The sequence below is a fragment of the Oncorhynchus keta genome, chromosome 4, assembly GCF_023373465.1.
Source record: "Oncorhynchus keta strain PuntledgeMale-10-30-2019 chromosome 4, Oket_V2, whole genome shotgun sequence".
In the NCBI taxonomy this organism is placed as follows: domain Eukaryota; kingdom Metazoa; phylum Chordata; class Actinopteri; order Salmoniformes; family Salmonidae; genus Oncorhynchus; species Oncorhynchus keta.
In genome coordinates, this window is record NC_068424.1 from 61,419,739 (window position 1) to 61,437,095 (window position 17,357).

The 17,357-nt window shown below is 45.0% G+C and overlaps 1 protein-coding gene and 1 long non-coding RNA gene across 2 annotated transcripts in view; both read left to right on the forward strand.

The window, feature by feature from the left end:
• The window catches only part of LOC118380074 (palmitoyltransferase ZDHHC9), a 47,848-nt gene extending 38,071 nt beyond the window's left edge, over positions 1-9,777 (forward strand). The window contains exons 7-9 of the mRNA XM_052511868.1: positions 3,159-3,262; positions 5,302-5,398; positions 5,885-9,777. Coding sequence (XP_052367828.1) covers positions 3,159-3,262; positions 5,302-5,398; positions 5,885-6,109 — 426 coding nt within the window. The 3' untranslated portion in view covers positions 6,110-9,777. The remainder of the gene's footprint in view (positions 1-3,158; positions 3,263-5,301; positions 5,399-5,884) is intronic.
• LOC127926488 (uncharacterized) lies at positions 3,382-4,031 on the forward strand. The gene is made up of 4 exons (XR_008124248.1): positions 3,382-3,464; positions 3,513-3,656; positions 3,701-3,796; positions 3,967-4,031. It is a non-coding gene; the product is annotated as an uncharacterized LOC127926488 (long non-coding RNA).
• Positions 9,778-17,357: the final 7,580 nt, after the last annotated feature.

Sequence of the window (17,357 nt, forward strand, 5' to 3'; positions counted from 1 at the left end):
GGTTGTATGGGGAATGTTGCTGCAAATCTATTTTCAGGTCTTTCCAGAGATGTACGATTGGGTTCAAGTCCGGGCTCTGGCTGGGTCATTCAAGGACATTCAGAGACTTTTCCCCGAAGCACGTCCTGAGCGCTCTGGAGCAGGTTTTCATCAAGGATCTCTCTGTACTTCGCTTCGTTAATCGTTGCCTCGATCCTGACTGTCTCCCAGTCCCTGCCGATGAAAAACATCCCCACAGCATGATGCTGCCACCACCATGCTTCACCTTAGGGATGGTGTCAGGTTTCCTCCAGATGTGAGGCTTGGCATTCAAGCCAAAGAGCGCAATCTTGGTTTCATCATACCAGATAATCTTTGTTTCTCATGGTCTGAGAGTCTTTAGGTGCCTTTTTGGCAAACTCCAAGCGGGCTGTCGTGCCTTTTACTGAGGAGTGGCTTCTGTCTGGCCACTCTACCATAAAGGCCTGACTGGTGGAGTGTTGCAGAGATGGTTGTCAATCTGGAAGATTCTCCCATCTCCACAGAGCAACTCTCAAGCTCTGTCAGAGTGACCATCGGGTTCTTGCTCACCTCCCTGACCAAGGCCCTTCTCCCCCGATTGCTCAGTTTGGCCATGCGGTCAGCTCTTGGAATATTCTTGGTGGTTCCAAACTTCTTCCATTTAAGTATGATGGAGGCCACTGTGTTCTTGAGGGCCTTCAAAGTTGCATTTTTTGGTACCCTTCCCCAGATCTGTGCCTCGACACAATCCTGTCTCGGAGCTCTATGGACAATTATTTTGGTGTCATGGCTTGGTTTTTGCTTTGACATAAACTGTCAACTGTGGGACCTTTTCTAGAGACAGGTGTGTGCCTTTCCAAATCATGTCCAATCAATTGCATTTACAGCAGGTGGACTCCAAGTTAGAAACATCTCAAGGATAATCAATGGAAACAGGGCACACCCGAGCTCAATTTTGAGTCTCATAGCAAAGGGTCTGAATACTTATGTAAATAAGATATTTCAGTTTTTATTTTTAATACATTTGCAAACATCTGTCTAAAAACCTGTTTTTGCTTTGACATTATGGGCTATTGTGTGTATATTGCTGAGGATTTTTATTTAATACATTTTAGAATATGGCTGTAACAACAAAATGTGGAAAAGTCAAATGGTCTGAATATTTTCTGAAGGCACTGTATGTCTGTATCCAAGTCTCTCCCAGATGTGCTGGCAAGAGGCAGAGATGGCAGCAGTAGTAGCTGTTGAGAGCTGCAGAGCTCTTTCTCTACTTTAATGTTTGTATTATTCCTCTTCTTTCTCCCCCTGCGCGCTGCCAACCATATTTTTACTGGTATTGAGCAGTGTGAGCAAAATGAGCCACTGTCACTTTGGTAGCAACACAGCACCGTGGCTGTCAGCCCGCCTTGTCTGTCATCAGGCTAATAATAGACATATCAATACCTGCAGGACCTTGGCCCGCAGCCAAACGTGTGTCGTAATGTGACTATCATTAATGCGATGACATGCTATTTATCGAACTGTAATTATTACGTGATTAATTTAATCATGTAACAATCAACTCATTAGTAACCTGGGGTACCATGGAAAAAGTTTGAGTTACCGTTTACCGAATTAACTCAAGAATAGATGAGAATATCTCCATCATAGCAGTCAATCATTTGCTCATATCAATCTTATTCTGAACATTGCATAATCCATTAAATCTGCACAAACCCTAGTCTACATGACTCAGCGATAGACAAATTGGCTTAGTTAGTAAATAAATAATTAACTAAATAATCACACTTAATTACATAAACACACCCACGATAGATTATACATTGATTACTAACAATTCAATAAAAAGTCCCTAGTGGACTAACCCGGTATGACTGCTGGTTACACAATGAAAGGGGTGGGGAGACAAGGGGAGAGACAAAGGAATTGAACGGTCGTACAAACAGTTGAATAATACGTGCATCGAACATATGGATATTTAGCACCCTAACAACCGCTCATTTGTATTTAGAAATGCAATGTACATATTTTTCACTTGTGTGTCTTTGTCGTCTCTCTGAAATCACCTGATCCGTCTGTGACGAATAGTTCGACGGTGTCTGTTTGTGTAAGTCTCTGGTTGTCCACCAGAGGTCACCGTGTCCTTAGTAGTTGTAGTAGTAGCTTTCTTTGTTCAGGAAGTGTTCGTTAAACTGGATACATCAGACAGTCCAATGGTCCTTTGATAGGGAAATGTGCTTCTTTTCTCGTCTTCGGTCGAGTTTCCTTGTCAACGTTACATGCTGAGCTGCAGGTGATGCATGTCTAGTCTTCTCTGAGTTCGAGGGTCTTACCATTTTCTGGTCTTGATGTTTATTAAAAACATTTTGTAAAGTGTGGACCAAACCCTCACGTTCTATTGCCTTAATGGTTGATTATTCAGCGTACAGCTAGAACCACTCTACACATCGGCAGCAACCCGGCATGTTTTGGTCCTTTATAAGCACTCTGGCAAAAGGGGTGTATCATCCTTATGACATAATGTCTGTGCTCATGTGGGTGTGGTTACTGAATGGGTAAAACTTTTTATATAACAACATTTCTCATGTAGAAGGCAAAAATCACATTTCCTCTTCACAAAAGTTTAGCAATTCTGACATACACGTTGTGAAAGCTCTTAAAGTTACAATGTTTTCGTTAAACCATCTTTAATGACCTCACAAATGATACGACATAATCATTGTTTGCATCCCCACCGACAATTTTCTTTATGTTAGGAATAATGTTTCATTATCCACTTTTGAATGTTGAAGTTCTTTTGGCAATAGTCTATACAAGAGTCTATACAACTCAGACATTCCATTATTGGAGAGGCAGAGGGAGAAAGTTAGAAACCATTTACGACTGGTCGTTAAGTCATAAAACCGACCCAACTTCAGGTCTCTCTCGGTAAGAGTGTGTGCATCTGGCTGAAGCAGGGTTGGGCTAGATTCCATTCCAATTCAGTAGATTCCAGAACTGAAATTCCAATTTCCTAATTTAAAAAGAAAGATTTGGACTTGGATTGAAATGGAATTGACCCTAGGTGGAATAGATGACACAATAAATGTGTACCTTGCTATATGTGTTTCTACTGTATTTTTTTTTTTAAATGGGGGACTGTATTTTGTGTTAAACAGATCAAAGGCTCGTGGTCTGGAAAGAACCGGGTGCAGAACCCCTACAGCCACAAGAACATCATCAATAACTGCTGTGAAGTGCTGTGTGGGCCTGCATACCCCAGGTACTGTACTGTACTGTGCTGTAGGACCACTAGTGCTGTGTGGGCCTGCATACCCCAGGCACTGTATTGTAGGACCACTAGTGCTGTGTGGGCCTGCATACCCCAGGTACTGTATTGTAGGACCACTAGTGCTGTGTGGGCCTGCATACCCCAGGTACTGTATTGTAGGACCACTAGTGCTGTGTGGGCCTGCGTACCCCAGGTACTGTATTGTAGGACCACTAGTGCTGTGTGGGCCTGCATACCCCAGGTACTGTATTGTAGGACCACTAGTGCTGTGTGGGCCTGCGTACCCCAGGTACTGTATTGTAGGACCACTAGTGCTGTGTGGGCCTGCGTACCCCAGGTACTGTATTGTAGGACCACTAGTGCTGTGTGGGCCTGCGTACCCCAGGTACTGTATTGTAGGACCACTAGTGCTGTGTGGGCCTGGACCAGGTACTGTATTGTAGGACCACTAGTGCTGTGTGGGCCTGCGTACCCCAGGTACTGTATTGTAGGACCACTAGTGCTGTGTGGGCCTGCGTACCCCAGGTGCTGTATTTAGGACCACTAGTGCTGTGTGGGGACCACTATTGTAGGACCACTGTGTGGGCCTGGTACCCCAGGTACTGTATTGTAGGACCACTAGTGCTGTGTGGGCCTGCGTACCCCAGGTACTGTATTGTAGGACCACTAGAGCTGTGTGGGCCTGCGTACCCCAGGTACTGTATTGTAGGACCACTAGTGCTGTGTGGGCCTGCGTACCCCAGGTACTGTGCTGTCGGACCACTAGTGCTGTGTGGGCCTGCATACCCCAGGTGCTGTGCTGTCGGACCACTAGTGCTGTGTGGGCCTGCGTACCCCAGGTACTGCATTGTAGGACCACTAGTGCTGTGTGGGCCTGCGTACCCCAGGTACTGCATTGTAGGACCACTAGTGCTGTGTGGGCCTGCGTACCCCAGGTACTGCATTGTAGGACCACTAGTGCTGTGTGGGCCTGCGTACCCCAGGTACTGCATTGTAGGACCACTAGTGCTGTGTGGGCCTGCGTACCCCAGGTACTGCATTGTAGGACCACTAGTGCTGTGTGGGCCTGCGTACCCCAGGTACTGCATTGTAGGACCACTAGTGCTGTGTTGGCCTGCATACCCCAGGTGCTGTGCTGTCGGACCACTAGTGCTGTGTGGGCCTGCGTACCCCAGGTACTGTAGGACCACTAGTGCTGTGTGGGCCTGCATATGTCAGTTACTGTGCTGTTGGACCACTAGTGCTGTGTGGGCCTGCATATGTCAGTTACTGTGCTGTTGGACCACTAGTGCTGTGTGGGCCTGCATATGTCAGTTACTGTGCTGTTGGACCACTAGTGCTGTGTGGGCCTGCGTATGCCTGGGGTATGCAGGCCCACACAGCACTAGTGGTCCTACAATACAGTACCTGGGGTACGCAGGCCCACACAGCACTAGTGGTCCTACAATACAGTACCTGGGGTATGCAGGCCCACACAGCACTAGTGGTCCTACAATACAGTGCCTGGGGTATGCAGGCTTTGATCACTAGGACCACTAGTGCGGTGTGGGCCTGCATATGTCAGTTACTGTGCTGCAGGACCTCTAGTGCTGTGTGGGCCTGCATATGTCAGTTACTGTGCTGCAGGACCTCTAGTGCTGTGTGGGCCTGCATATGTCAGTTACTGTGCTGCAGGACCACTAGTGCTGTGTGGGCCTGCGCTGTATGACGTCTAGCTGCCTTGTCTCTGCTCAGAGGATGAACTAGTGTGGAAAATACTCTGCTTCTGTGTTCTTCTCATGGTCTCTCTTTTTTTCTCTCATGCTAACTTGTCTCTGTAATATTCTTCTTCTCTGTAGCCACCCTCTGTCGTCCTCTTCTGACCCTCACCCATCCCTCCCTAGTTTCTCTTTTTATTCCCCTCATACCGTAGCCTCTCTTCATCCTCCTCCCTCCCTTGTCTCTATCTCGTTCTCTCTCTCCCTCTCCTCTCTGTTTCGGTAGTGAATAGGGTGGTGTTGATGACTGATTTGTCTGTCTTCCCTTGGCAGTGTCTTGGACAGAAGAGGGCTGATGCGGGATGATTTGTCTGTTCCCACATCCGCTGCCGAGCCTGCCACCAACAGCAATCCAGTGCCACAGACCACAGTAAGCACACACACACACACACTAACTTACTGTGTCTGGCACTAAAATCGTTCCAGCTTGCCAGACACAAAGCATAGTACAGTGAGCGTGCATAAAATATAACCTAAATCAATAGAGCGAGAGGGAAGAGAGAAGGAAAGCAAAGGTGTACAGGGAGAACAATGTACTGTAGAGCAGAAACTGTTTTCCTTTTTTATAGAGATAGTATTAAAGTACTCAGCGGCTCATTGTTCTGTAGCCATTTTCTGCCTCTGTACAGATGCCATTTTGCACCTTGCAATGTCTGCAGTTGCCATTCCGTGCCTATCTACTGTTGCACCTCACTATGTCTAGCTATTTTGTGCCTCGCTTTGTGTCTGTATATTTCTACTGGTGCAATGTTTTGCCTTTTCACTTGCCCTGAATTCTAATACAGGCCAGCTATCAATAGTTCCTGGTCTTTGGTTACTATTAGAATCTTCTTATGGTGCCATGTTCCCTCTGCAGAAAACTACAGCTCCACTCATCCCCAACGAGCACACCCCTGACGACGCCAAGCCCAGCATGGCAGACTCTGCCATCGCTCATGCAGAGAAAAGAAGCCCCTCCCCCAGGGAGGAGAAGCTGCCCACTCTACCCAAATCCTCGCCGACTCCCACCAAAGTCCCGCCCTTGGCCTCACCTGAAACTGACGCGGAGGCCTCAATTATTGCCAAGGATAAGGCACTCTAGCTGCATGGTGGGGTTTTTTCCTTGCCCCTCCCACAGTCAGTCACAACCTTTCCCTAAAGCGCTCTGTCTGGACCTGTGAGGGAGACACTTTAATCAGCTGCTATATGAGTGAGAAGCATCTGCCTGTAATGAGTGGAGAATAACTGCAAGGCTCTGACTCCCTGCTCATTCCACCAGATATGCAGAGTTGGTGCCCCCACCAAACCTGCATCCCCCCCTAAGTTAGTGACTGCAGGACTGCTTGATTGACATTTACACTCCAGAAGGATGGTAGCTCGGCACCTTTCTCCTCCCCCTGAACATTGCATGGAAAAACACAGATAATGGGGAAACTAGGAACTGTGAACCCACTGGATGCAGATGACTGTATATCCTGGGTAGTGTTCGGCTGAAGGGGTCCTAAAATACCCAGGCGCCTCTGGATCGTGGCTACCAGTGGACTCTGGTTGTTAATGCTACTGTTTCTGTCTTTTGTTTTATAGCTGTGATTTTTTTTTTATGTGAAGAAGCCAGTTCTAAAATACTTAGCATTGCAAAATATCTGACAAATACACTTATTGTAAAGCCTCTAACACATCCACACTATTAGTCTGTTCTCAGAACCACACCGATCAGGCCCCTATGCAATCCATGGGAAGCTGGGCAGTTGGCACAACATTAGGATGATGAGGAAATAAGGACTGACAGCTAGTTTAGGGTGTTGAACAGTAAAACATGGCAGAGAAAGGAAACACTAACCATCGTTTATGGTTGAGGTACAGAGGCAAACATTTTGTCTCTCTTCAGTAAGTGATTCTAATGAACATCTCTAGAAATGTTGAGATTAAGGTGCCACCTTGGCTACTATCTTTCCATTTGTCACACACACACACACACACACAGGGTTGGGGCCGTCATTATAAATTCAGTCAATTCAGAGGATAAACTGAAAGGGGAAAAAAAGTTTGAATGATCTTCTGAAATGGCAGGCTGTTTCCAGGGGTACCATCAGAGTGCCTGTATTTAGCATTAGAAGCAGCAACTTTAGTACGTCCCAGGGGGGGGGGGGTCATTGTTGGGGGCATTTTCATTTCAATTCAGTCCATTCAGAAAGTAAACTAAAATTCCTTTTCCAAGTTTGAAAAAAATCTGAGGAATTTCCATTGACCCTCTGAATTGACTTTATTTATAATTACGGCCCCAACTTGTGTGTGTGAGAGAGACAAGGCCTGATTGCTGTTGACACTAGTTACAGTGCCTTATCAAAAAGCTGCGCTGTCACATGCAACTATAACTAAGATGGTCTAGCTACAGAGACCCTTAGACTCCAGTTCATGGCTTAGCACTCCAAATCGTACATGCCAACTGTAAATAACGTCCCTTTTTATACAGATACAAATGAGACTTGGAGACAGCAGAGAATGAAGTAAAGCCATTGTTTAAATGTAAATAATATATGTAGGTGTTGAAAAAACTATTTGGTCTATTGCTGATGAAAAGGGAAGATTGAGAGAAGAGAACCAGGTCGTCTCTGTTTTTGAGTGTATGTGGCCAGTGTTAGATTTTTGCCTGTGAATGAACATCCACCCTGCTTCTTGCAAGTCATGCAACTTATTAATTTTTCCTCTTAGCTTCCACTGTCAACTTGGTGCCCTTGCTCCTTATCATCCACCTATTGCTAAGGACAGCTTTCATTATCTCCATTCCTCTTCCTCTCTGTGTTTCCCAGGGAAGATATTCAGTACACCAGCCATCTGTGGCAGGCTCATTATCAAACTGGAAAAGTGAGACGGCAGCTGCTTTCTCTCTTCTCTTTCTCATCTGTTCATTTCACACCAAACGGAGCAGAGGATTGAGGGTTTGTGGGAGTCGGGCAAGGTGTGTGAGAATTTCAGCTGCTTTTCAACTAGGCTAGGATTCACAAATGACGGTCAGTGACAATTGGGGGATATGTTAAACTGCTATTGGTTGACAATGGAGAGAGTTTGTATTACTCATTGTGTTGTATGTAAGGCAGAGTAATTGTGCTGTATACTTATATAGAAACTCTAGTTAACAATGTTGAGTCTTTCAGCCATCTGATAGGCCCAAGATGATCATTTATACATCAATAGAATAATAGTTTAGTAATCTGATTTAATTCATATAAAGGATTGCAGCGCTACTGTATATGGCCAAGCAGTATGTTTAAACTTCTGTTAATTTGATTTGATTTCACAAATCTAATCCGTTCCAGTGTAGTTGAATTAGGAATGTGAGTAGGGGAGTTACTAGTTGTTACAATTTACACTCAATAACATTACAACAGTAACCCAGACTCTATCCTGATTTGAACTATAAGTAAACACAACCATCTAGGCCCTTGCAGTGTTTTTATCACTATTTTAATTGTGCTCAGAAGGTGTAGGGTGAGGTTTCCCAAGATGCAGATCTTGATTCAGAATTTTACTTACTAATGGTTAAGGTTAGGATTGGAGGACGGTAAGCTGATCCTAAATCTGTACCTAGGGGAGATTTCACCCCAGAGCTGCCGATAATGGAAGCTGCCTTTTTGAAACAGACAACAAAGGGATGTTTTAATCAAAAAGTGGGAAAGATTATTTTCTGAATTTCTATGTATGCAATTGTGAGAAGGCCTTTCGGGAAATGTCTTCTATTGTAATCATTTTTTCCCCCCAAAACCTTTTTTTAATCTTTCGGAGCAGGCTTTACCCTCAAACCAATCTTCCTATCAATTGAAGTTGAAAGAGTTTTTTTGTCCCTGAATAGTTTTGGGTTCTGGACAGTTGTAAAGATTCGCTCTCGATAGATAATTCCCTGCTGTATTGCTTCAATGGAGAGTGACTGTACTTGTGATTAACTAATGACAAGAGGAATGTTCATGTGAAAGTTTAAGCCGGTTGAAGGCTAATTGAACAGATCGGACTCTTTTACTATGTGCTCTATATATCTCTATGGGTATATAGTAATATTACATCAAATGACCTGAGACGTTTGGAATTGTTTATCTCAATGTTGAGTAAACGTTTGGATGTATGATTTGGATTTATGTTACATGTGCACGACGAGGGTCTCCGATCAGAAGGCTCCGATCTAGATATGACAGTACATAATGCATACAGTACAGATACAATCCTACTGATGGAATTATATTTATGTTCACTTTGTTTAGTAATAGCACTGTGATTATTTATATTTCATGATATTTCCCTCACTTTTTACATGATTGATTGGCGTATCTGGTAATTAAATTATATTGTCTTATTAATAATGTTGTCTCTGAATAATTGCATGGAAAGGATGTTTCAAGCAGACAAAAATCTGTCAAATAATTTGCATACAGGGAGGGGCCAGGAAATCTGTTCACAATCCAGACTCAGTGGAAGGGACACATTTAAATACCATTTTTAGAAGCAGAAAACATAGAACAGCTAGTAATTGTGTCATCTTGATCAGATCATGAAAACCACTGCAACAATAGAACATGTGACCTTCTGATCCCTATCTCAGTGACTACTTTTTAAACATGTGTATTTGTGCGTATCAACTTTCTTTTTCAGGACCCTGTCTTTCAAAGATAATTTGTAAGAATCCAAATAACTTCAGATCTTCATTGTAAAGGGTTTAAACACTGTTTTCCATGCTTGTTCAATGAACCATAAACAATAAATTAACATGCACCTGTGGAACAGTCGTTAAGACACGAACGCTTACAGACGGTAGGCAATTAAGGTCACAGTTATGAAAATGTAGGACACTAAATAGGCCTTTCTACTGACTCTGAAAAACACCAAAAGAAAGATGCCCAGGGTCCCTGCTCATCTGCATAAATGTGCCTTAGGCATGCTGCAAGCAGGCATGAGGACTGCGATGTGGCCAGGGAAATAAATTGCAATGTCCGTACTGTGAGATGCCTAAGACAGGGAGACAGGACTGACAGCTGATGGTACTCGCAGTGGCAGACCACGTGTAACAACACCTACACAGGATTGGTACATCGGACATCACACCTGTGGGACAGGTACAGGATGGCAACAACTGGATTTAAAATGGCGCTGGAAGAAATTGCAGTAGTTTTACAGGCACCCAACCAATTGTGCTATTATGTGTTTTATAAAGAGCTTCTGTATATCAGGACAGCAATCACCTCTGTTTTTTTTGTTCAAGCAGGACGCATTGGACATTACTTGAACACCCGACAAGGCCAACATCCCAGTTATTTGCAAGAGGAAGAGACGCAGGTACAGAGGACACAGAGCGGGGTGCCTCGTAAACATCCGCAGAAGGCGAGTGGGAAAGCAGCTGTTACCGTCAATATTACTCGCCAACATGCAATCATTGGAAAATATATTAGACTAAGTACGATCACGAATATCCTACCAACGGGACATCAAAAACTGTAATATCTTGTGTTTCACGGAATCGTGGCTGAATGATGACATGGATATTCAGCTAGCGGGATATAATATAGAACAGCACAATCCGGTAAGACAAGGGGGGGGGGTTTGAGCATATTTGTAAACAGCTGTTGCACGAAATCTAAGGAAGTCTCTAGATTTGCTCGTCTGAAGTAGAGCATCTTGTGATAAAATGCAGAGCACACTATTTGCCTAGAGTTTTCAGCTATACTTTCGTGGCTCTTTATTTACCACCACAGACAGATCCTGGCACTAAGACCGCAGTCAGTCAGCTGTATAAGAAAACATGAAACCGTTCACCCAGAGGCTGTGCGCCTAGTGGCCAGAGACTTTAATGCAGGGAAACTTAAATCAGTTCTACATAACTTCTATCAACATGTTAAATGTGCAACCAGAGGGGAAGATATTCTAGATCACCTTTACTCCACACACACAGATGCGTACAAATCTCACCCTCCATTTGGTAAATCCGAGCACAATTCTATCATCCTGATTCCTGCTTACAAGCAAAAATTAAAGCAGGAAGCATCAGTGACTTTGTCTATAAAAAAGTGGTCAAATGAAGCAGATGCTAAACTACAGGACTGTTTTGCTATCACAGACTGGAACATGTTCCGGGATTCCTCTGATGACATTGAGTACACCACATCAGTCACTGGCTTTATCAATAAGTGCATTGAGAACGTCGTCCCCACAGTGACTGCACGTACATACCCCAACCAGAAGCCATGGATTACAGGCAACAGTGGCACTGAGCTAAAGGGTAAAGCTGCCGCTTTCAAGGTGCGGGACTTTAACCCGGAGGCTTATAAGAACCTGCTATGCCCTCCAATGAACCATCAAATAGGCAAAGCGTCAATACAGGGCTAAGATTGATTCGTACAAACCGGCTCTGACGCTCTTCTTATGTGGCAGGGCTTGCAAACTATTACAGACTACAAAGGGAAGCACAGCCGTGAGCTGCCCAGTGACACAAGCCTACCAGACAAGCTAAATCACTTCTATACTTGCTTCAAGGCAAGCAACACTGAGGCATGCATGAGCACATCAGATGTTCCAGACGACTGTGTGATCATGCTCTCCGTAGCCGACGTGAGTAAAACCTTTCAACAGGTCAGCATTCACAAGGCTGCGGGGCCAGACAGATTACCAGGACATGTGCTCCGGGCATGTGCTGACCAACTGGCAGGTGTCTTTACTGACATTTTCAACATGTCCCTGATTGAGTCTGTCATAACAACATGTATCAAGCAGACCACCATAGTCCCTGTGCCCAAGAACACAAAGGCAATCTGCCTACAGACCCGTAGCATTCACGTCCGTAGCCATGAAGTGCTTTGAAAGGCTGGTAATGGCTGACATCAACACCATTATCCCAGAAACCCTAGACCCACTCCAATTTGCATACGGTCCAAACAGATCCACAAATGATGCAATCTCTATTGCACTCCACACTGCCCTTTCCCACATGGACGAAAGGAACACCTATGTGAGGATGCTATTCATTGACTATAGCTCAGTGTTCAACACCATATAGTACCCTCAAAGCTCATCGCTAAGCTAAGGATCCTGGGACTAAACACCTCCCCCTGCAACTGGATCCTGACGGGCCGCCCCCAGGTGGTAAGGGTAGGTAACACATCTGCCACGCTGATCCTCAACACTGGAGCCCCTCAGGGGTGCATCCTCGGTCCCCTCCTGTACTCCCTTTTCACCCACGACTCCATGGCCAGGCACGACTCCAACAAGATCAATAGGTTTGCAGATATCACAACAGTGGTAGGCCTAATCACTGACAACGAAGAGACAGCCTATAGGGAGGAGGTCAGAGACCTGGCCGGGTAACAACCTATCCCTCAATGTAACCAAGACTATGGAGATGATTGTGGACTCAGGAAAAGGAGGACCGAGCACGCCCCCATTCTCATCGACAGGGCTGTAGTGGAGCAGGTTGAGAGCTTCAAGTTCCTTGGTGTCCACATCAACAACAAACTAGAATGGTCCAAACACACCAAGACAGTCGTCAAGAGGGCACGACAAAGCCTATTCCCCCTCAGGAAACTAAAAAGATTTGGCATGGATCCTCAAAAGGTTCTACAGCTGCAACATCGAGAGCATCCTGACTGGTTGCATCACGGCCTCTGATCGCAAAGCCCTACAAAGTGGTCTTCACTGACGAGTCGTGGTTTTGTCTCACCAGAGTTGATGGTCGGATTCACGTTTAACGTCGAAGGAATGAGTGCTACACCGAGGCCTGTACTCTGGAGCGGGATCGATTCGGAGTTGGAGGGTCCGTCATGGTCTGAGGCGGTGTGTCACAGCGTCATCAGACTGAGCTTGTTGTCATTGCAGGAAATCTCAACGTTATGCATTACAGGGAAGACATCCTCCTCCCTCATGTCAGGATGACCCTGCAGGAAGGGTACCACATGACCCTCCAGCATGACAATGCCACCAGCCATACTGCTCGTTCTGTGCGTGATTTCCGGCAAGACAGGAATGTCAGTTTTCTGCCATGGCCAGCGAAGAGTTCGGATTTCAATCCCATTGTGCACGTCTGGGATCTGTTGGATCGGAGGGCGAGGGCCATTCCCCCAGAAATGTCCGGGAACTTGCAGGTGCAAGAGTGGGGTAACATCTCACAGCAAGAACCGGCACATCTGGTGAAGTCCATGAGGAGGAGATGCACTGCAGTACTTAACGCAGCTGGTGGCCACACCATATACTGACTGTTACTTTTGATTTTGACCCTCCCCCCTCTTTAAAGACCACCATTTGTCTTGATGACAGCTTTGCGCACACTTGTCATTCTCTCAACCAGCTTCATGAGGTAGTCACCTGGAATGCATTTCAAATAACAGGTGTTCCTGTTATAGGTCCACAGACAATGCAATCTCAACCACACTGCATACTGCCCTAACCCATCTGGACAAGAGGAATACCTATGTGAGAATGCTGTTCATTGACTACAGCTCGGCATTTAACACCATAGTAACCTCCAAGCTCGTCATCAAGCTCGAGACCCTGGGTCTCGACCCCGCCCTGTGCAACTGGGTACTGGACTTCCTGACGGGCCGCCCCCAGGTGGTGAGGGTAGGCAACATCTCTACCCCGCTGATCCTCAACACTGGGGCCCCACAAGGGTGCGTTCTGAGCCCTCTCCTGTTCTCCCTGTTCACCCAAGACTGCGTAGCCATTTACTCCTCCAACTCAATCATCAAGTTTGCGGACGACACACAGTGGTAGGCTTGATTACCAACAACGACGAGACGGCCTACAGGGAGGAGGTGAGGGCCCTCGGAGTGTGGTGTCAGGAAAATGACTTCACACTCAACGTCAACAAAACTAAGGAGATGATTATGGACTTCAGGAAACAGCAGAGGGAACACCTCCCTATCCACATCGATGGAACAGTAGTGGAGAGGGTAGCAAGTTTGGTCCACTCACACAGACAGCATCGTGAAGAAGGCGCAGCAGCGCCTCTTCAACCTCAGGAGGCTGAAGAAATTTGGCTTGTCACCAAAAGCACTCACAAACTTCTACAGATGCACAATCAAGAGCATCCTGTCGGGCTGTATCACCGCCTGGTATGGCAACTGCTCCGCCCACAACCGTAAGGCTCTCCAGAGGGTAGTGAGGTCTGCACAACGCATCACCGGGGGCAAACTACCTGCCCTCCAGGACACCTACACCAGCCGATGTCACAGGAAGGCCATAAAGATCATCAAGGACCACAACCACCCAAGCCACTGCCTGTTCACCCCGCTATCATCCAGAAGGCGAGGTCAGTACAGGTGCATCACAGCTGGGACCGAGAGACTGAAAAACAGCTTCTATCTCAGGGCCATCAGACTGTTAAACAGCCACCACTAACATTGAGTGGCTGCTGCCAACACACTGACTCAACTCCAGCCACTTTAATAATGGGAATTGATGGGAAATTATGTAAAATATATCACTAGCCACTTTAACAATGCTACCCAATATGTTTACATACCCTACATTATTCATCTCATATGTATATGTATATACTGTACTCTATCATCTACTGCATCTTTATGTAATATATTTATCATTAGCCACTTTAACTATGCCACTTTGTTTACATACTCATCTCATATGTATATACTGTACTCAATACCATCTACTGTATCTTGCCTATGCTGCTCTGTACCATCACTCATTCATACATATTCTTTATCCCCTTACACTTGTGTCTATAAGGTAGTAGTTTTGGAATTGTTAGCTGGATTACTTGTTGGTTATTACTGCATTGTCGGAACTAGAAGCACAAGCATTTCGCTACGCTCGCATTAACATCTGCTAACCATGTGTATGTGACAAATAAAATTTGATTTGTTTGATAAATTCACCTCTGAAGGTGAAATGTGTACTTACATTATGAAATCTTGCTCTGATTTATCATCCAAAGGGTCCCAGAGATAACATGAAGTGTCGTTTTATTCGTTAAAATCATTTTTCATATCCTAAAAAGGTCTATATAGCATGCACGGTCGATTTTTGTATTTCCACTTGTTCAATTGGCAAAGAAAGGAATCTGTGAAAATGTAACCCTAAATGTTTCAACCAGCCAAATCACGTCTGTATGTATTCCTCAGAGATCCTAGAACGTTACCAGACTTCTATATCATTAGGGGTGTAGTATATCCCATAGGACACCATATTTGGTCAGAGAGCTACACCTTCAAGGCACGCCGACTTTGTCAAATAAGCACCAATCGGGGCCAAATAAAGCTAGCTCGATAGCCACTGAGGAATGAGGCAACCCTGTATATGTTGTAAAATGTAGCTACTAAACTTGTACGACAGCATGCATTTTCCTTTTGGACAAAACTTATAGGGCTACTAATACTGGAAAAGCTAAATCAAAGTCCAAGTATAAAGATTTGACGATATTCTTGCAGAAAAATGTAATATGAATGCAAATGTACCTTTCACGATTTGCACATATCTACCTGGGTGACTTCACACTAAATGTCATGGAGCTTGCTCATACTTCAAGTTATCCGTCTGAAACGTTGCACATACACTGCTGCCATCTTGTGGACACCATCGGAACTACAACCGGAGTGATGTCTGGAACTGGGACCTTTCTCTTGCATTTCAAAGATGGTAGAAAAAAACGGTTTGTGTTATATTCTCCTGCATCCAATTCACATTTCCACAACCTTCAAAGTGTTTCCTTTCAAATGGTACCAAGAATATGCATATCCTTGCTTCAGGGCCTGAGCTACAGGCAGTTAGATTTGGGTATGTCATTTAGGTGAACATTTAAAAAAAGGGGGCTATCCTTAAGTTTTAACAAAAGAGCAATGACCACTTCAATAGAATGTCACTGCAACAACTGTTGATTATATGTAGCTGGTAAATTCACTCTGGCCATCTTCTCCAATTTCAGAGCACTCTCCTCTGTCTGCCAGAGTGCAGAGGAACTGACGAATTTACAAACGCTCAACACCTGTTGAATATGGCCAGTGTCAGTAAATGTTGGCAAAAAAGTGTCAATTGTTGCCAGCAGTACAGTTGCAGTCACCATCGATCTGCATAACATCAAAAACAGCCTAACCAGCTCTGCTAGGGCGAATAAAATGGTCAGTGAGCTGTTCTCTCATTTGTGTCTGGAAGTAGCTAGCAAGCTAGCTAAAGTTATCCAGTTAGCTTCGGTGCTTGATTGTTGTTAGGACAGAAGGCTCGGCTCAAACCTTAAAGAGATGGGTGGGGCTAAAGCTTAAGAGGTTGTGAATGATGCTGAATGGGTGGAGACGAAGAGCTCTCCAGTACGTACCAAAACATTCAAAAGTGAGGTTACAAGCTTATCAAAATTAGCAGAATTACTTTGCCATTGTTCCTCAAATGCAGTGTATGATATACATTTTGTAGCCCTGCGTCTCTACTTTTATCCAATGTAAAAAACACTATTTCAATTTTTGCTACCTAAGATCAGATCAAGGCGGTCGGTCACAGATAGCCATATTTGGTAAAAGACTATCTTCTGTATACCAACCATACCTTGTCACAACACAACTGATTGGCTCAAACACATTAAGACATGTAGCTATGTAAACGATTAACCATAATCCCAACTTCTGACGTTACCAACCTGCATGAATCTGCAGGTGGCTAACCCACCAGGTTCAATGTTAGCTAGCTAACATTAAGCTATAACTAGCAAAGCAAATGGCTCTGAGATACGAATAATAAGATTTGACCTGGTGACATATGCTGCGTTTAGACAGGCAGACTGATTCTGATATTTTACCACTAATTGGTCTTTTGACCAATCAGATCAGCTCTAAAAAAGATCTGTGATTGGTCAAAAATATAAATTTAGTGTAAAAAAATAATTGGTCTGGCTGTCTAAACGTTGCCCTTGTGTGTCACAAATGGCATTTAACACCCTCAACCCTACCTCCAACCTTCTTCCCTGACCCCCCACACTACCTCACTTACTCTCCAACCTTCTTCCCTGACCCCCCACACTACCTCACTTACTCTCCAACCTTCCTCCCTGACCCCCCACACAACCTCACTTACCATCCAACCTTCCTCCCTGACCCTCCACACTACCTCCAATCTACACCCATGACCCTCTAACCAACATTCCTCCACACTACCTCCATCCTACCTCCCTCCTACCTCCCTCCCTACTACTACATCCCTCCAACCTTCCTCCCTGACCCTCCCTACTACCTCCAACCTACATCCCTCCTACCTCCCTCCCTACTACATCCCTCCAACCTTCCTCCCTGACCCTCCACACTACCTCCAACCTACATCCCTCCTACCTCCCTCCCTACTACTACATCCCTCCTACCTCCCTCCCTACTACT